Source organism: Centropristis striata, chromosome 14 (assembly GCF_030273125.1).
Source record: "Centropristis striata isolate RG_2023a ecotype Rhode Island chromosome 14, C.striata_1.0, whole genome shotgun sequence".
Taxonomy (NCBI): Eukaryota; Metazoa; Chordata; class Actinopteri; order Perciformes; family Serranidae; genus Centropristis; species Centropristis striata.
The window spans coordinates 26,704,201-26,725,002 of record NC_081530.1 but is presented as its reverse complement, the minus strand read 5'-3'; the positions used below and the strand labels follow the sequence as shown (position 1 = coordinate 26,725,002).

General features: G+C 37.9%; 1 protein-coding gene across 1 annotated transcript in view; it reads right to left on the bottom strand.

Annotated features, from left to right (window-relative positions):
- necab1 (N-terminal EF-hand calcium binding protein 1) overlaps positions 1 to 19,703 on the bottom strand; it is a 43,213-nt gene extending 23,510 nt beyond the window's left edge. Inside the window, exons 1-5 of the mRNA XM_059350824.1 lie at positions 19,510 to 19,703; positions 15,841 to 15,865; positions 11,607 to 11,715; positions 6,658 to 6,683; positions 6,253 to 6,350 (exon numbers count right to left, since the gene is read on the bottom strand). Coding sequence (XP_059206807.1) covers positions 6,253 to 6,350; positions 6,658 to 6,683; positions 11,607 to 11,715; positions 15,841 to 15,865; positions 19,510 to 19,599 — 348 coding nt within the window. The 5' untranslated portion in view covers positions 19,600 to 19,703. The remainder of the gene's footprint in view (positions 1 to 6,252; positions 6,351 to 6,657; positions 6,684 to 11,606; positions 11,716 to 15,840; positions 15,866 to 19,509) is intronic.
- Between the last annotated feature and the right edge of the window lie 1,099 nt (positions 19,704 to 20,802).

Here is a 20,802-nt window from a genome sequence, read left to right as displayed (position 1 = left end):
AATGTTGCCATGGAAAGTAACTAAATCTGGCAGCTAAATGTAATAAAATAGAAATACTCAAGTAAAGGTCAAGTACCTCAAAATTCTATTTGAGTAAATCTAATTACATTAATTATGTCAAATCATGGACAAGTGGATTTTGTGCATCAAAAAAGGATTTTTTCAAAGTTTTACACCACACTGCAAAAAAGCCAACTTGTATTTTTTGCCTAAAACAGTGATTTAAGTTGGTAAAACTTACACACATATAAATTATTGACATTTAGGGCAATAATGTAAGTTAGCACAACAAAGGAAGCCAGTTGTATGTTAAAAAACACGTTTGTGAGTTGTTGTTACTTATATCTTTAAGTTGGGGTTCAAAACAAGGGACAATAGTTCTGCTAACTCTTATTTCTTTGTTGTGAAATGCAGGAAAAGCAGTGAAATTTGGTCATTAGCGAAAGCTAGCGGCTAACTGATGCTAGCGGCTAACTGATGCTAGCGGCTAACTGATGCTACTTGCTACTGCTTGTTACAGCTACAAGAGTAGCCATTAGCGTATCAATGCTAACTCAAAATTTTAGTCGCAACATTAGCTGACATTTCTTTGCGACGTTACAATCGTGCCAATTCAGCACATTGCATAAATTAGCAGAAGTAAGGATTAAAAGTTATTATAACTTATAATGTAAAATTATAAGTTAGTACAACTTACAGTTGAGTTGACAAAAATCTGAATTCAGAGTTGAGCAAACTCAAGAACAAAACTTAAAATATTTAGTTTAATTGTCCAACTTAAAATTTTTATCAAAGTTTGTTGCCTTGAAATTTTGAGTTCACCCAACTTTTCTTTTTTTTGCAGTGCAGTGGTAGACTTCTTTAACAGTGCGAATGAAGCCTCCCTTTTTTTATTCCTTTAACCAAATTGGCGTTTCAATATATGCACATCCCCAAAAATCCATTGATGTCGAAGTCTTTCATAATGTTGGAAAGTAGATGTTTTTCTCCATCCTTCCTATTTTCTAAGCCTGACTTTCTCTTCTCCTAACAACTCACATGAATATGGGTCGTAATAAGCTGCACCTCCTGACTAACAATGACTTTGCTCATATACAGATTAAAGTGCATGAATTTTTAGTACATTTTACCATCCAACCACAGTACTTGCTGTTGCTATTTAGTTTTATCGTTTTAATTAAAAACATTTTACATAATTAAAAAAACATTGCATCTAACACAACAATAAGCTGTGAAGTGTAAGAACACGGCAACTTCCTGTCACTGCAGGTGAGAAACACCTGTGATCTGCTAGGAAACATTCGGTGTCAACGCTAGAGGAGGTTGTGTACGCGGAGGCTGTAAATAGTTTTGGCAGGAATATCAGTGTGAAATGAAACCGTAGATCGTCTCAGCACGGATAGATATACGTGCCTGGCTTTGATTTAGATGCACAACCTTGTTCCAGCTCCCCCGCACATATGAACGACTGACAACACAAAAGCATGAGCTTATAGCATACGTAAGCTCACACAATACACACTAACAAGCTTCCAATAAAAAAAAAATCAAAAGAAGTGGAACACCTCACACATGCAGCCAGCCCCCTCACATATATCCGCCGCCAGAGGCCACCCACTCAAATACATACAGTTCAACGAAGACGTGTCTAACGCAGCATCTGTTCTTCTCCTCACTCAGATAATACTTGATAACAGAAAAATGCAGATCGTCATACGTTTCTCCTCTGTCCTTTATCATTCTATGACTCATTTTAGGGTCACTGAAATGATTTATGGCGTCAAAAGCCCTTTGTGGACGGGAAAACTACGAATTAGACTTCAGGGTGTAAACACTAGAGAGACATCAGTGTGTTCGCAGTCTTGTGTTGTTATTTGATTTCAGTGTTATTGCTTTGGTCAATAACTCCTCAATTCTGTCCAATTTGTGCAGAGTAATTTGTTTTTGTTTGAGCTCAAATATCCATTTTGTTCTGTGTTACTTAGGGAATAAGAGTGTCGAGTGTGTTGATTGAAAAAAATAATTTGTTAGATTGTTTGTGGGTTGACCAAAGGCTTTGAAATGTCAACAGAAAGGTGAATAATCCCTTTTGGACTGACAATAAAAGATACACGGCCATGCTGCCAGTCTTCCTCTCCTGCTGCCTCACTTCTCGCTGTCAACTATCCTCTTGGAGAATAGAAAATGATTCGAGGTGCAATTTGATTTTCGCACCTCATCACAGCCCGGCGCAAGTTAAGGTCTGTGAAAGATTGCAAAGGGATGCCAAATGTATCTGTGTGTTTCATTATCTTTGCAAAAATGGTGGCACTTCTGTGCTGCTGCAGGTCCAACCGTTTTGAAATCTATTTCAAGAAAAATTTCTTTCTCCGTGAGTGAAAAAGTTATTTCAAGGATATAATTTGGTTCCCTGCTACTTGATAGTTTCAGTGATTTACACTTCAGGTTCGCATGGATGTCTTGTAAAATGTCTTGTTTAGCATTTGGTTGTACTAAAAGATACTCTGAAGCTGCTCTCACACCAATGACAAAGCAACAAGCCACAGGTTGTTTTCAATGGAAGCTGGTGAGATTCAGCTACAAACTGATGTCTGATACTTGTTGCTGCTTGGCTCAACTTTTTCAGCAATGACAGAATGAAGCATCAACCATTCATGTTTTTTTTTCTTTCACCAGCTATAGAAAGCAAACGAAATTACATATTTGTAGGCCACTTTGGAAGTTAGCTATAGACAATTAGCCTATGGGATTTTTGCAGAAAATTCGCTATGTGGCAACATGTTTCTGATGCTGACGTGTTTTTGTTCAGTAGGATAATCTTCACAAGTGAACACCACTTTTATCATGTTTGAAGCGTGAGTGCAGCCAACAGAAGTAAAAAGCTCACGTTCAGCGTCACTATCATTATGCTCCGACAAGCTAATCAGCAGTTTTGACAAGCTTGAGAAACCGAAGCCTAATAAATTGTTTATCAACTGAATCTAAAATCTTAAAGAGTTTGCAAGAGCACTAAAAAACACGACTACAGGCTGTAAGGCGGACTAGTGAGAGGGTTGCCGTCAATGTCCTGTGTGATGATGTTTAATGTCCCCTACAACCACTTTCTTCTCTAATTTAGCCACATGTAAGCAACTGCCTTTTTAAGGACACATATAAACTTCTAAATTCACAAGTGGGGGAATTTTACCATTACGTAATTTATGTCCTACAACAAAATGCAAGCATTTCTTAAGCCTTTGTTAACCACAGACCTAATTTCAGGCATCTAACTGTTAGAGATTAATCAAATTTAGCAATTATCTGCATTACGACCATTAGTAAATGCTGCTTAAAAAATTCATTGGACAGAGCATAAAACACAGATTGAATATAACGGAACACACACACATTGATAACACTTTTTGCACATTCATGAGGGAAAGCAGATATAAGACAGAGGCTTATTCATGGAGCAGAGAAAAATGTGTAGATATTTTCAAAGTTATGGGCTCTGAGGGAGTAAAGCACTGAGCACAACATTTGGTATAGTTACAGAGGGCCAGATAAGAGGAAATGTGTGTAGAATATGTTCCTTCAACAGACGGTGACCAGAAGGTAATAGCACCATGAGGCTAACGACGTAGCCTGCGTCATCAAGGGCAGGCCGAGTCTAAAACAGGGTGCTGCACCAACAGTTTTGACCAATTAGATAGTTGCACATTCACATTATAAAACTGTGATTTCTGATCAAATTAAGGTCCATGTACATGCTAACTCTTTCATTACTGGCTAAATAAATAGTTAAAAGGATATTACTCTCCTCTCATCTGTTCTGCAAAAAACCCAACTCTAACATCACCAAAGATCCATTCAACCTAATTGAATTTGAGATGTTAGACCCCAGGGCACTAACATGCTAACTTACCTCCTGGTTTAAGAGCTCATTCCTGTGGCTCCCTGTTATGAGTTGGCCAATGGAACAGCTAAAGTTAGCTGTGGTACTGTTTTTAGCAAGTCAGCTGATGCTATGCTAGCTTTCTGTGTAATGGGGTGCAAACAGGGATAAAATGGGGCAGCGGTATGTTGCTCTCAACCGACATCCATGTGTGCAGACACACACAAAAACCATGCTAACATAATTTTAAAGATCTCTTGAGGCATGATGACAAAAATGTAGCTGCCCATGCTTAGTCATTGGTGACATTGTCTCTTGTACTCTCAACACATCTTTAGGAGACAGATGTTCATTTTTACATCCTTGCTAATGTCTGGCTCCAAAAACAACATGGTGATGGCCAAAATGTCAAACTCAAGTCTTCAAGAAAATAGTCCTCAAACCAATGAACATCATGGTGGCTACATCCACTTATTTTCTATGTTTCTTTAAGTGTCTAAAACCAGAAATCTTTATCTGCTGTTGGCCTTTATCTTTGTCGCCACAGTTTTTAGGTGTTGAAGTTGGATGTCGTTGTGTGTTACCTCTCTCTGTGCTAATAAATAACTATCACTAACAAATGACTGCTTTGACTCCCACTCTGTTCCTGAAGCAGCCACAATGAGACTCGTCTGCTTCAGTGCAGATCTGAAGGTCCATTTGAGTCCCACAGTGTGTCATATGTGGCAGATGAGAAGCTGCTGAGAAGGAGAGGGTGGTGGGAAGAAAAAGAAGCTCCCTGCAGATCTAATAAGCCACCTCTCGTCCTCCTCTTCCTTTCCCCATTTATCTTCATCTTTTGTCCTTTCAGGCTCTTCTGTCATCTCTGATTATTTACCTTCAACTCTGTCCCTTGGCCTTCCTGTCCTCCATCATCCCTCTTCTTGTCCTCTCCGATAATCTAAAAGGTACTCAGCTCTACAGTGAGATCAAGAGGACGTAAAGCTTCTTCCAAAGATCAAAAGCAAAATTTGTTTGGAAAAGCAGCCAAATCCAATTTTAATTCCTCGTCTATGTTGGCTACAAGTCCAAGAAGATACATAGCATGTTTTGTTCTGGGGGTTCATTAGTAGCATGAATGAGCCCTGGCTCATCCCTTTTTGGCTCAGTAATGGAAATCTGACTAATGGCAGATCTAAGGAAGCCAGTAGGGCAGCAGAGGAGCATGCTGGGAGAGATTTGCAGCATGGATTTTAGGCCATGCTGTGAGTAAATCAAACATCTCTTATTATTATCATTATGTGCGCTGCAGGAGATGTCAGTGTGATGTTCACTGTATGGAGGTGTGGGTGTGTGTATGAGTGTGTCACGTGGATGTAAATGAACATGACATGTACAAACAGCAGTGGACTTACAACAGATTTCTTTTTTTTTTTTTTTTAGCAATTTTCTTTCAACCACCTGATTTATTTGCTCTTTTTCTGATTTCTTTTCAGAGTCATATCAAATTGAAACACACACACACATCATACACACAGTGCCAACTCACACTTCATCAAGGATAAATGTCCATAAAACCCATTTAATGACACAATGGTAGATTCAGGCGCTTCAGATTCAGGCTCCTTCTTAAAAGGAATCCAGCTTGAGTGTGAATGCAAACAGCTAGTAGACAAAGCATCAAGATGTAGACAATTATGGAGGTATAAATAGTTTTAAGCTAAATATTCAGACATGCAGAGTGATTCAGCCTCATTACCATTTATTTTTAGCCGTGCTAACTGCACACGCTAGGTATAGCAATGCAGATTGTTCGGTCCAGGCTGAAATGTCTCAATTTCATGATTTGCAATGACATTTTATACACAAATTTGTCATCCCCAGATTTTTTAATGATTTTGATGTTATGGCCTTTTTCTCAGGCAATCAGCAGGTTGAGATTTTTGGCTCTTTGTGAAATATCTTGACCACTGTCGGACCGATTGCTGTGAAACTTGGGGCAGATAGGAATGGTGTCATGAGGGGGAATCCTCTAACTTTTACTCTAGCTTTACTTTATATATTTTGTAAGCAGATAATCTATATGAACACACACACGCATGTGGGTCATATAAAGTCAGAAATCAGCAGATACTAACAAAAATAACAAAATACAAATAATGAATATGAACAAAAATTACAATAGGGTCCTCGCACCGTTAGTGCTCGGTCCCTAATAAGAGTTTGTGTATCGCTTCCTGCATGAAAAAGGAAGCATTCCATTTCTAAAATATCCTCCAGTGTCCAATGCTTGGAAGATACAAGAATACAGATACGAATCAAGATTAATGTAAGATACAGATAATAGCTTTCTGAGTCAACTCTTTTCAGTGAATAATGTTTCTTTTCCATCATCTTACCTTCTTTGTTTTGTCCATCGCCTTCAGTATGGACATATTCAGGTCTTCTAAGGCACCGAGAACATTCTCATATTCACCGAGGTGCTGGGAGAAATAATCTGCACAGTAAAGGGACAAAAAAAGAAAGAAAGAAACATTTTGTGAGCTAAACAGCTCAGACAGGGCTGTGGGTGTTTTGTTAAAGCAGAACTGTGTAACACCTCAGTCACACAGCCTGCAGGGGTTTGGTCATAAGAGCATGTGACCACATCTTACAAACTTCTTTCCTAGCGCTGGGAAAAATGTCAAAAAGCATTTCAGTCTACGGCTCTCCTGTCTGTGAGGTGAAGCAAGATAAAGATAGTATAGTACAAGTTATTACATCATAATATATGTTGTTCTTGTATGGGTGAAAGATCAACTCACCACAGAGTTCATCAGTGTCCACGTTGCTGCAAAAAAAAAAATATATATATATTTAAATATAAAAAATACTGCAAATACATACGTTTCTAAGGTTAAAGGAGGTGCAGGATTCCGAAAAAACTTGATTTGATGAATATGTGCATGATAATAAATTAGAGCAAGTAATAATATATGTCACGAATAATTGAATAATTTTGTTGCTATTCCCTCATGAGGTGTGCGTTACAGACTGATGGTCTTAGGAAATCCTGCAGGAAAAGTGATAAATGTCCATGCATAAGCGTGTTTGGGGAGGTTTGAGTGTGTATCTGAAAGAGAGCTGCAGAAACAGTGAAGGGGATGTAAAAATGAGTCATAATATCCCCTGTACGGCATGCATCAAGAGACATTTTATTCCTTGTTACAATGAAGGAGGCCGGGGGATTATATAGGTTTTAACTCTGTTCCACACGAGCTGTAGCTGCCGTTCACCAGGGAGAAAGTGCTGAAGAAATCAATCAGTCCAAACAGGAAAAAACACTTAGAGGTGCAGAGGATAGAGGAGGTAAACCAGGGGTTAGACACTGAACTGAACTCAATGAAAGGCTCTTGCTTATGTGGCTTAAAACTTCTGACATTTTAAGGTACATTATCTACGAATGGAACATGCACAAGTGTAGCTCTGAATACAAATTGTATTGTTAAGACGAGGAAAAACCTCATAGTGGAGTTTTGGGAAACACCTTCTATGAAACCGCATCTAAAAAGACCCCATGTGTCGTTTGTACGGCAGCTTATTTACAACCGATATTTATATTTGTAGTTAGTGCTGCCCTCTAGCGGTTGTAGTAATTATAAGGTGGAAGCGATATTACGGAGTGCAAAAACAAAGGCAGAAATGAAGTAATGAAACCAACAGGATTCGGAAAAACAAAAAGTCATTATTGGTATATAAAGATACGTAACTTAAATTTACACTTTACATCACGTAGGTAACTACCTCACTCTGATTAGTTATGTCCATTTATAACTCTCTTTTCTAATGCCTATTTGTGTCCTAACATCAACAAAACTGCCATCGTTTCACAAGTTAACGACATGTTTAAAACATCGATGTTAAATTGAGGTATTAGGACACAAGGGGACTAGGACTTCCTTTTGACGCCTCAATTATAGTGCATTCTGATGCCATTCATAGTGAATTATAATGCTTCATGACTACACTCATGAGTAGACATAATACTTATATATATATATATATATATATATATATATATAAACACACACGATACTTAATATGAAGCCCACATTACTTATATATACACTATATATATATATATATATATATATATATATATATGTATATACAGTCATGGAAAAAGTTTCTTGATAATGATTTTGGTTATTATCGAGAAAACCATGGAAAATGGCTAGATATCAGCTGTTAAATTAAACTCTTATGTGCTATTTTTTTTTGTTGTCATTATATTTGTCCAAACAAACAGGCATTAAAATGAACAAGAAATTGAAAAAAAAACAAGGGTGGTTTAATCTTTATTTCCATGACTGTATAGATATATGTGGGCTTCATACTCTCTATGAAGTACTGAGTTTGTCAAATGCTTGTTCTCCTGTGTAGCTGCAACTATTAATTATTCATGCACAATTTAAACTGTCTGAATTTACAGATGTTATATCTGTACTTTTTTAAAAAGCTGAAGTATCAAATAATCTTCCAGCGTTCAACATCAAACTGAGCGCACAGCCCCTTGCAGCTTAGTGACTCATTCTTTAATCAATACAGGATTTAATTCCAGGCTTCCAAATTACTTTCTTACAACTTTGCAATCCTTGTAATGACCACAGACAGAAGCACATGTTTGTTTTGGAGTCCACTGAAGTTCTTTGTTATTTAGCACATTGGTGATGGCCACAGCAATGATGACGATTTGTCAGCTGTAGCTGCAAATAATATACATTTGTTTTTGCATCCAATTATGCTGTTGACATGTTTGAAATATTTTGTATTGCACCATCATTGTTGACAAAGCTAGCACAGGTAAATTACAGATGTTATGATACTCTCAAGGCGAGGGTAACTAATTAAATCATGGATAATGAATCATCAGTATGACTGCTGTACTGTCTCATCTATCTCCCTCTGACTGCAGAGGTAGTCAATCAGTCGGAATATTAAACTGTGGAATTAAATACCAAGACGCCTGAGCACACCAGCAATGAGAGACATATTAATTAAAAGTGGTTAAAGAAGAGTTCCGATCATTAACTTTAGTGAAAGTTGCAATAACAGAAAATACTCCAGGCGGGCGTGCACTGAAGAGCGGTGTTGAAAGTGTTGCTCGTACGCCGTTTCACCAAAAGTCACAGAGAAACAGACAGTATCAGAGGCAGCCTCTCCCTTATCTTGACAGACCATTACTTATATTAAAGTTAGCCAGTCCCAAATCATATTTGACAGTGAATATCGTGCTTTTTTCTTTGTGTAATGGATTGTTTTAGGTAGCTTCAGGCTTTAACAGCACCCCAGTGGCATGTCTTATATAAAAACACACCAAAACAAGACAACCTTAATCTTTTTTACTTTCACAGGGCACAAGAATTGCTACAAATATCCAATGTAAGGTTGCTTAAATAACATCAAACTATTGGCTTTATCAAGATAAATGCAACTGCTATATTACTTTCCTCTGTATCTCAAGTTTAAGTTTATTTTGTGCCATGGGTTAAAATATCCAGTTTTTAAATATCCAGTGTGTAAATCTGCAATCTAATATTCCCATGAGGTGTTTCAGCCAAACCAGGAATTTAATTTAAATTAAACAGTGTCATCATACCCAAGCATCCAGGGGGTTTTGTGTTCAAAGGATGCATGCAAATTATTATGTTAAAGATGGAGTGATCTTTGCTCGTTTCACACTTCCTTGTCTTGGGAAACAGCCTCAGTGCAAACAGAATTCATAATTTTATTGCAGCAATAAAAAAAACTGTCATTGCCTGCTAAATAAAGTTAACGAAAGTAAAAGTAAGGCATGCATAAGTGACACCAGCAGGTCAAGATTTTCCACAACTCTGTAAAGCAACCTTTCCCTGGCTTCTTCTTGCTGAAAGTCTGTTGTTGCAGACTTTTTGTGTGCTCTGTTGCAGCTGTAACTTCACCTGACAGAGATGCTGAGCTGCACTAAATGCACCTTGAGTGCACTTTACTACAGCAGGGTGAGAAGATCAGACACAGGATGTTTGAGCTGGTTTTAAATCATTCTTTTAAATTAATTCATGATAAAGAGCCCGCCTGTCTCTCACAAAACAGGTAGACATGATAATGTCACTCAACATGCTACCATTAGCTAGACAGGTCTGCTAGTTTAGATTTTTTTTTTTTTTTTTTTAAGATTTTTTTTGGGCCTTTTCAGCTTTATTTGACAGTGGTAGAGATACAGAGTGAAAGGGGGAGACATGCAGGAAAGGGCTCTGAGCCATGCAAGGACTAAGCCCTAATGGTATGCAGCTAGTTTGGTTTTTAGTTTTCCTGTTTCACCTAAAATTCAAGACTGATCCCTTCATTCATCATTTATTCACTTTCTAGCTGTATACATACAAGGCCTATAAAAAGTATTCACCCACCTTGGATACTTGACCCTTTTGTTTCTTTTACACATAATCATGGTCAATATAATTTGGCTTTTACAGTCACTCAGTTTGTAAGGATTGACAGCTCTAGGCAGATTTAAACAAGTGCCATTTCTTAATGATGGAACTCTGTAGGATGTCCAGTGAGTTGATTTTATTTTGTAGACTTATACTTTTCAATTATCTTTTCTCTGAGTTGCTTGGAGTGTTCTTTTGTCTTCATGTTGCAATTGTAGCAGGAATAGTGATGAACTAGAGGCTGGAGCTCCCAGACACATGTGTTTTAACTACAGTCATTTGACACACATCAACTACACTCAAGGCAAGGCAAGTTTATTTGTATAGCACCTTTAAACAGCAGGGCAATTCAAAGTGCTTTACACAAAACATTAAAAGCATTTAAAAGAGACATATATCAAATTACATTCAAATAAAATATTAAAATTGAAAGTGAGCTGATGAAATATATATTTTTTAAATATATCAAAGGAATAAAAGTTACAGTGCAGTAAAGACAGTGGCAAACAGAGACGTTTTTAGTCTTGATCTAAAAGAGGTGAGAGACTTGCAGCAGACCTGTAGTTTTCTGTGAGTTTGTTCCAGATATGTGGAGCATAAAAACTGAACGCTGCCTTTCCATGTTTAGTTCTGACTCTGGGAACACAGAGCAGAACAGTCCCTGATGATCTGAGAGTTCTCGGTGGTTCATAGCCAAGCAGAAGATCAGGAATGTATTTCGGCCCTAAACCATTCAGGGCTTTTTTAGACCAGCAATAGTATTTTGATATTGATTCTTTGACAGACAGGAAGCCACTGTAAGGACCTCAGAACTGGGGTAATATGATCTACTTTTTTGGTCTTAGTGAGGACTTGCAGCAGCAGCGTTCTGAATAAGCTGCAGGTGTCTGATCGACACTCAGGTGATCTCTATTTCAATAACTGTGCTGCTAACTGCTGACATCAACTAACTGGAACTTTGTTGAATTAGGTCAGTTACTTTAAAGGGGGTAAATGCAACAAAAAGGGGGGGTGAATACTTTTAATAGGCATTGTACCTGAAAAATTGTCTTAATTGAATGCCATTCGTTTTTACTTTCAGTTCCACCATCTGTGGACTGAAATATTGACTTCTGGTCTACGATTGCCATTACACATCCTTGGTGCAGATATAACTTTCTCTGTGTGTAAAAAGCTCTCCTCAGAGGATGAATGATGTTATCATGAAAGAGGCGAATGTAATTCAGTGCTGAGTTAAAACAAAGATACTTTACAGACCAAGTAACCTCCATGGAATAAAATAATAAACCAATGAATGCACTCACTCTGTGTTATGAGTGTCAATTGTGTGGAAGAGCTCCTTCAGTTCCTCAGCTGTCAGGACTCCATCAGAGAAGTAGGATTTGAATTCGTCAAAGGACAGCTTGCCATCATCTGGGGACGGAGCACAGATGCAGCTTGTCAACACAGCGTGAGGACTTAAAGTGGTGAGGTCAGTGGCGGTTCTACACAGGGGCCTCCAGGGGCCACTGCCCCTGTGAAGAAGCCTTTGGCCCCTGCTGTGGCCCCTGTGTCAAATTAATAATAGAATGATCAATTTGTAAAGATGAGAGATAGAACAATTCTTACCTATTTTTTGTTCAAACAATATCTCATTGTACACAAAAGGAACCCAGAATGTGTATATTGTATAATAGTTTAATTGTGCAATAAAAGCTTGTGTGTGTGTGTGTGTGTGTGTGTATATATATATATATATATATATATAAAGATTATTTTCACTATAAAAATGAAAAATGTAATTGTCGTCCAAAAGTAATTGTTATTGTTGGTAAGTCTCATTGTTTCAATCGATGTATTTGTATTTTCCAAATATAATTCAATTAGATTTGTAAAGAAGCTAAAATAAAGGTTTTGAATGCTTAAATATCATCTTTGCTTTTTTTTTAATGTGCCCCTCTGATTAAACACTGGCCCCTGCGTGGCCCCCACAGTAAAACTGGTCTAGAACCGCCACTGGGTGAGGTGACTGATTTACGAAAGACAGAATGAAACAACAGTCATGCCCAAGTTGCTTGAAATGGATCTTTGTTACAAAATGTGTGCACTGATTATTCCATTATTACCCTAAATGTTTGTTGATTGTCATACACCCTAACTCCAGAGAATTCAAGCTGTATGCTGCAAAATAAAAGTGTATCATGGAGGTGAAAAGATTTGAAGGTGGTCAGCAGATTTGATTCATTTCTTCATAATTCCATGAGGAAATTGTTTTTATATCTTTCAATTAAGAATTTAAGTCCCCCTCCTGAGCTGATGAAAGTGAAAGTGACGTGAGCAGAAAAATGCAGCATGTTATAAACTGCAGTGGCTGAATCAGCAGAAGATGGCATCAAGTGTAAGATAAAAATCCCTTCACTGAAGAAAAAGCTACAATAAAACGAAACAAAATAACTCCACAGTGAAGCACTCTTCCTTGTGTTTGTCATTACAGTAAACAACACTGTAACAGGGTCAATGCCATTTGTTCTAATAGACCAACTTGATGGTAATCTCGAACAATCAGTCATTTTTATGCTTTGAGGCTCTGCAATTATGCTTAGAATAAAAAGGCCCGAGCTGTGTGAAATATTCATGAGGTGGAAATAAACAGAATTTCAAAATGGGGAGCCCCAAAGTTAAAATCCTGCAGTAAAATGGAGATAATCAACCACATAGGCAACATAATTACCCACTCAGTTCTGGCCGGAGTGTCTTCTGTGTGTTTGTGTGACACGAGGTGGCTCTTAAAGGGCTTGCTGCTGACCTGACGTTCATTGTGTCTGTCATGTCAGTATGTGAGTGAGAGAGACGCACTGTGACTCACTGTCGATGAGCTCAGAAATAAAGCTGGAGCGGATCTGACACACGGACCTGCTGTTTGCACAACAAACATGTGGGACGACCTCTCATCCTGCTGCAAGACGAGACCTCCAATCATTCACAGCGAGCGGCGGACATTTGATGAATAATGAAGCATGTTGAGCCATGTGAATATTGAGCTGTGATTATTTTCTCATGTAGAGAAAGTCATTTTCCATGTGAGCGTCTCTTTGAACATGTCAGATGAAAACCAATTTCAGTTACTTAATTTGATGTGATTTGACGTGACGATTAGTGTGAATATCGAACACGATGTGTGAAAGCGTGTGTTATATTTCACGACACGTGTCAGATACTTTCAGTGTGCAGGCATACAAAATGTGGTACAATTATTACTTGCAGATGCAAATGAAAAGAGAAAACAATAGACCATTTTGAATTTGGGGTTTCACTTTTCATTAGATAAAAACCTTAATCAGAGTGTACTTAATGTCCCAAGCACATACTTGCTTAGGCAGAGTGTGTGTCGAGATTAAGTGATCCATAGAGGCGTCCTTCATACTCAAGTTTTATAGTTTATCTGCACTTTTTTCTGCATTTCAGAGCCATTAAAATAAAACTGTATATTTAGTGTTGCCTATGTGGTTGATTATCTCCATTTTACTACAGGATTTTCACTTAAATAAGTAACATATAATAAAGAAAATGCATTCACAACAAAACCTTTAGAGAAACAGTAAGAACGTTTGGAAATTCATTTTCTTGCTGGTAGTTAGGTGAGAAGATTGATACCGCTTTTCAATGTGGAAAAAGTACTCAGATCCCTTACTTAAGTGAAAGTACTAAAACCACACTGCATAATTACTCTACTACAAGTAAAAGTCTTTATGCAGAATGGACCCATTCAGATTGTTGTATATATTCTAAATATATCATTGTATTATTATTATTGATGCAATTATGTAAGCAGCATATTAAATTACACAATATACTTTTATGTGGTTAAATTTATAAACATGTCTAATTATTTTAAAGTGAATATTTTTTATTTAAAATATCGACCTGAAACGTAACTAAAGCTGTCAGCTAAATGTAGTAAAAAGTACAATATTTGCCTCAAAATGTAGTGAAGTTGAAGTATAAAATTACATATGTGAAAATACTCAAGTAAAGCACCTCAAAATTGTACTTAAGTACAGTACTTGATTAAATGTACACTGCTACTTTTCAGTATAAGTAGACTATATATGAAGCTATGAAGTTAGCTTAGCTTAGCATAAACACTGGAAACACTGAAGTTGAACTCAAATGAACACAATCTTGTTTGTTCACTCCATGAAAAGTGAAGTGTTAAAAAAATAGTTGTCTATTATATGCCGGACTATTTCTTGGCAGTTTCCAGGCAACTAATGGAGACACTGGGAAGTTTCACGTCCTGGCCAAGAAATGCCGAGTCCGTCACTAAACCTGTGAAACTGAAAATATTCACTGTACAGACATGAGAGTGGTATCCATCTTCTCATTTCACTGTAGGCAACAAAGTGAATAAGCTGTCAAACAATTCATTCAAGTGTTGTGAAGAGGCGCATTATGACATTATGTCCTGTCTAAACCGTGATTTACTTTGTAACTCAGACAAAAAGGTGCGGGGGCTTTTCCTGACGTACTTTCAAAACCTTCAGTCATGGTAAAAGACTCCCTCAGCATCTTTTATGTTTGATTTTCTCCTCAATCAGCTCAACTCTTTTTATTGTAAGTTCACATATTTGCATTACACATACTGTTTCCTCTATTTTCTATGGTACCTGCTTGTGAATGGGGTTTATAGGGCGGCAGATGGATGGGATGTGATTTCAAGTTTATGTTGTGTGTGTTGATTGTTGTGCTTTCTGCATGCTGACCTCTTTATGTTGGTTTGATTTATGCAAAATTCCATAAAAATAAATGTTGCATAAAGGCATCTTTTCTCCCTCAGCAAAAATAAGAAAGAACTGTAGCCTATCTTCACGTTTATTTGTATTTCAGAGCTATGAATTAAGTTATACGCACTGGGCTACTAATGAATGAAATGCTTTTAGAGTGATCTTTGTGTTTTATTTATGGTATGTTTAAAAATGTTTTTACTGTAATTCAAGGACATTTCATTTAATTTCTCGCTGCACACACTATCAGACTGACCTGACTGAATTATTCAGACTCAGTCGACTCAGTAAATCAAAATGCACGGCCTGTGTGCTTATAAGACTTCCTTGATTCAGACTCCTGCTGTCCAACAAAAAAAAAGTTTGTTTTTGTTTGTTTAAACTGCGTATTATAATAATTCTGCAGGTGATTCTGGAGGTGAAAACATAGAATTTGTTTTACACCTTAAAGACATTCATTTCAGCAAAAAATGTCTAACTGGGATACATTTTTGACACTTTTCTTTGTAAACGCTCCGAAACTGAACCTCAGAGGGCATGGTCAGTTTCCTGTTTCCATGGAAACTGAAAGAGTATCAGCAGAGAGTCATGGTTAGAATTTCATTGAGAAAGTTGTTTTTTCACAAAGAAAGGTTGAACACCACAGAGAGAGGAGTGTGTGTGTGTGTGTGTGTGTGTGTGTGTGTGTGTGTGTGCATGTGTGTGCGTGTGTGCGTGTGTGCGTGCGTGTGTGTGTGTGTGTGTGTGTGTGAGGAGCTTTTAGTGCAATATTTACCATTTTTATCAGCTCTCCGTAAAATCTGTAACAAGAAAAAGGGAAGAAGAGGGATGTCAGAAAAGGATTCCCATCGTCAAAGGTGAAATAAGTGTGTGTTTGTGTGTGTGTGTTTGTGTGTGTGTGTGTGTGTGTGTGTGTGTGTGTTTGTGTGATCGATCACACTCTTAAAAGCAGTGTGTCATTAAATTATTGATAGTGCTGTCCCAGAGTCCAGAGGAGATGAAAGGCAGAGTGGCAATGACCACATCAGCTTTAAAAGGCTCCAACCACCTCGAAATAGCACCGACCACTTTCTCGTTGGGTCCGGTTTGTATGTGATGGAGCATTTCAACAGTCTTTGGGTCTATTTACACATTTTCACCACAGGCTAAATCTTACGGCATAACACTGAATGTAGAAGATCTAAATTTTAAAATCCTTTCATCTTTGGTTTTCCTATCTTGGGGGACTTCAGCTCTGTAATACAAAAGGGTAAAAATACTGATAGAATAATATCCTCCCACCTTCTTCTCGCTCTTGGCAGTCGGTCCTGTGTTATGACTTACATAATTTGTTCTAATTTTCCTGCTAATCAGTTTTTGTCACCTCTTCTGCCGTCCCCAACCTATAAACACCTATCTGTTCCTTATACTCATCTGTTGTTTATCTCTAATTATGAAAATAAATCAATTAAAACTTGTTTTTATTAAGAGGGTTTGTAGTTTAATTATTCTCCACAATTGCACAAATGTACTTCGTATCTGCATGTATGAGCTAAGGGGGGTAGAGGGAAGAAAATGTATAATCTATGATGTTTCTGTTACTGTTGTTTTTTGCACTTTTCTGAATAAAAAATGATCACAAAGAACAAATTAAATTACATACAACATTAAGGGAAATACACAAAGATAAAAAAAATCAATTGCCTTCATCTGATATTGATGATCAATTAACAAAGAGTGTTTTTAAAGGTATAATATACCGATTTTGCAGACAATGTATAGACTCATACAAATGTAATCCTCAATCTCTCAATCATCATTTATGACCCACTAGAAGTGTGTGTTGGTATCTAAATCTGCAAAATCCCAGCACTCTGCCTGTTTTTCCTCTTTTCTTTTCATTTTGATGTTTTCTGGACATCTCTGGGTGTGATTTTCCTGGTTTCAAATCAAATTAAAGACATTTTTTTTGGGGGGGGGGGGGGGGGGGGGGCATCTTGACATCTTCTTTTTTCCATCTATCCATCCATCCATTTAATCAAAGACACAACGAGCTGCTGACCAGTTGACAGTTGTGCTCCTCTCTTCACCCGAGATACGGCTGCAGTTGTGATGACACAAAATCAATCATCAATCTTTGGCTTAGGGAGTTCTGTTACCAATGCACCAATGAAAACCCTGTGCTCAAACTTTTTGTTATAGCCATGACTAGCACAGAAGTCGTTGCCCACATAAGTAATGAGTTCCCCCAGCAGAACTACAGGGTCCCCAGCTGGTATCCTTTCCAGGACGAAGAAGGCTGCATCAGCACAAACATCCACCAGAGACTTGCTGTCAGTGACTTGCAGCAGCATAGAGGTGATCCTCTAACAACTCCAACCTAGCGGCGCTCAGCCGTGGGCTTGCGAGCACCCCACACCCACCGGGTGCCTCTCAATCTTGGCTACTCCAGAAAGGGTAAGAGTCAAGCAGGAGTTTGGTGTCAGAACGAGTGAGTGGAGGTGAGCTTTATTATACTCACCTGCCACTTTATTAGGTACACACGTTCAACTGCTCATGAATGCAAATATTAATTAGACAATCACATGGTAGCAACTCAATGCATTTAGGCATGTAGACATGGTGAAGACGACCTGCCTAAGTTCAAAACGAGCATCAGAACGGGGAAGAAAGGTGATTTAAGTGACTTTGAACGTGGTATGGTTGTTGGTGCTAGGCGAGCTGGTCTGAGTATTTCACAAACTGCTGATCTAACAACCATCACTAGGATTTACAGAGAATGGTCCGAAAAAGAGATAATATCCAGTGAGCAGCAGTTTCTGGGCCAAAATGCCTTGTTGGTGCCAGAGGTCAGAGGAGAATGGTCAGACTGGTTCAACAGTAACTCAAATAACCACTCGTTACAACCAAGGTATGCAGATCATCATCTCTGAACGCACAACACATCCAACCTTGAAACAGATGCCACAGCAGCAGAAGACCACATCGGCCACTTTATTAGGTACACATTTAACCTAAAAGTGGCCACTGAGTGTATATCTACTGCTCCACCTCCTCAGTCTGCAGAGCGAGGGGTCAGCACGCCGCTGGCTCCCGATGCTCCCAACCACAGTAGCTGTCCCTGTGAGTGGTGGTCCTGCTTTTTCAGTTCTTATTAACTCATGCCAGTGACATTCATGCATAATTACATTGTTAAATATCATTTAGAATTGTGGGCTGATTGGATTTCACTTCACACGGATAACTCCAGCTGGGTCTAATCATCTCATCTCATCTCAGCCTAATTAATATTTTGCATCTAATGACTAAAAATTAATTAATTTAACCAAGAAGTCTGACAGTCCTGTCTGATATCTGGGCACCACAGCAGCTTCCCAATCACAAAGACAGACACACGGAGACACAGCATATCTAACCTGTTGCAGACTGTTTGGAGGCATCATGCGTGTTTTAATGACACACACCTGACTGAAGCAAAAGCTATAGGAGATGTCAGGAAACAACAGGAGCAATAACTTGACAACCAATTTGCCTCTGAAGACGAGCAGTGATTTTATTTCCTGACAGAAGATACAACACCATTTGACGTTCGACAGCTTTCCACCTATATAACTCTTGTTTGCCGTGCGTGCATCCTCTGCTGTCTCTCTCAAACACTGAAAGCAGCCAACAGGTTCATAGTGAAGACATCACAAGCGAAAGAAGCAGTGGAGGAATGAGAGGGAATATAATGAGGTGGTGGAGGCAGAGCGCAGTGCCGTGAAACAGGAGGGAAAGCTCATGAGAGAGAAGCACTTGAGGAGCATCATTAGCTGCACTGATTCAAAATGTGTTTTCAATATTTAAATTCTCAAAATTTGAGGGAGATCACGTGTTGAATGTGCTTATAATATGGCTATTACAAAAGATTGACTTTTAGATACTAAAACTTCGGAATATCAGCATTATGTTTTGCCTAATTGAGCCAGATTTGACTTAATAAGGTCATCATGAATAACTGCCTGACTTTTATCAAGCCGCGTCTAACATTTCATTAATTTGGGATTTGGTTTTGAGAGCTGACATAAGAATGTATCGCCAGCCTTTGAAATCCTTGCACCATGAAGCTAAATTAAAGGTCAGCCTTGTCAAATTAATTTATTCTATAAAACAAGGGACCCTCTGTACCCTGCATGCATTAAGGGGATCCATGTTCACTGAGGTGATCAAACCAAATAGCCTAATACAATCACAGATTTAAAAAATAAAATAAAATAAAAAAGTAATGAATCTCTTTCTTCAAATACAAAAAAGGTTTTTATCTGGGAAGCATGGCTTTGTTTTTTCCTTGATTTCTTTCTGCTACTGTAGGATTTAGATTGTACCAATGTGACTGCAAACATTACAATATAAGTTTTTGCATTACTAGTGAAGATGAAATACACTATGTACCGTGAATAAGGATAAAATAATTTGTTTTACTTACATCAATGAAAATAGACATTCCCTTCTTTAGCTCCATTTGAGCTGTTGGCTCCTCAGACACAGACTGAACCTCTTCTGAACAATCCATCATTGAAAATGTAGCCCAGCTTCAGTTGTGAACTGCAGAGGAATGTGTCAGCTTGAACCTCTTATCTGATCAAAGCCACTGGTCAGAAAGAGCGACTGCTTTACGCGGTCAAGCCAGCCGGAATAAAACGCACAACTTCCGGAATAAAGAGACACCATTCAACCATTCGTTATCACTGCGGATACCAAAACAAAAAATACCCTGAACTTTTGTGCCCTCATTTCACGCCACGTGTTTTTCACTCGAACATCATCTCCGTTGGTGATTTCGAGGCTATTCTCTGCTTTAGTCATACTCCCACCGATACTTCTCATGGATCTATATGCTTTTATTTTGAAAGGTAAACTTCCTCCCATGTGCTGGCTGCCTCTTTCAGTTTTGACATCGCGGTACTCGCCTCATCTGCTGCCATATGATGACCTGCATTTCCTTTGGAAGAAGATAAGTGTCACTCAAATGAAAATGCATTTCATTCGTGTTTTGCACTTTAACATTGCGGTGCAGATAATTATAAACTTCCGCTGACAGATCAGAGTTTGGTCAGATTACTTTCAAATGTAATCAGTTACTGAAAACTAATTACATGGCATTTGTTGTTATCAGTTTCACAGTCCATTATTGGCTATTAGGGATACATGTGATCTAATCTGAATACTTTTGGATTACTTTAATCAGACATTGAAAATGTTGCACCTTAAAAATGCTGCAGCTACAAAAAAAATTACACACAAAGTTCCATATTTTTCAATGCAAATAAAATTCATTTTGCACATTCAGCATTAACAGTTACTCAAATCAAATTATCTTTACAAAAATAGCACTTGCACAAGAGGTACTGTGTGTATTCAACAACAGGTGGAGTGCTGTTTCTTTTATGTTTTTATTGTTCATCAAATCACAGGCAACATTTTTAAGCACTTACACAAAAAAAAGTTAAGTCACCACTGATAAAACTCAGGGCAGTTACATTTTAATAGGTCAAATCAAATTACCTTCATAAAAATTGCAATATTTTAAAGAGGTAATGAAAAATTTAACCACTGAATCCTTAAAAACCTATAATCATATAACATGTAATCTGGGCTGATTATAGGTACTGATTACATGTATTTAGATACCCAAATATGTCTACTGATACAGATAACATCACTGTAAACATGTCTACAGTATAACAGCTGAACGAGCAGCACAAATAGCACATATATG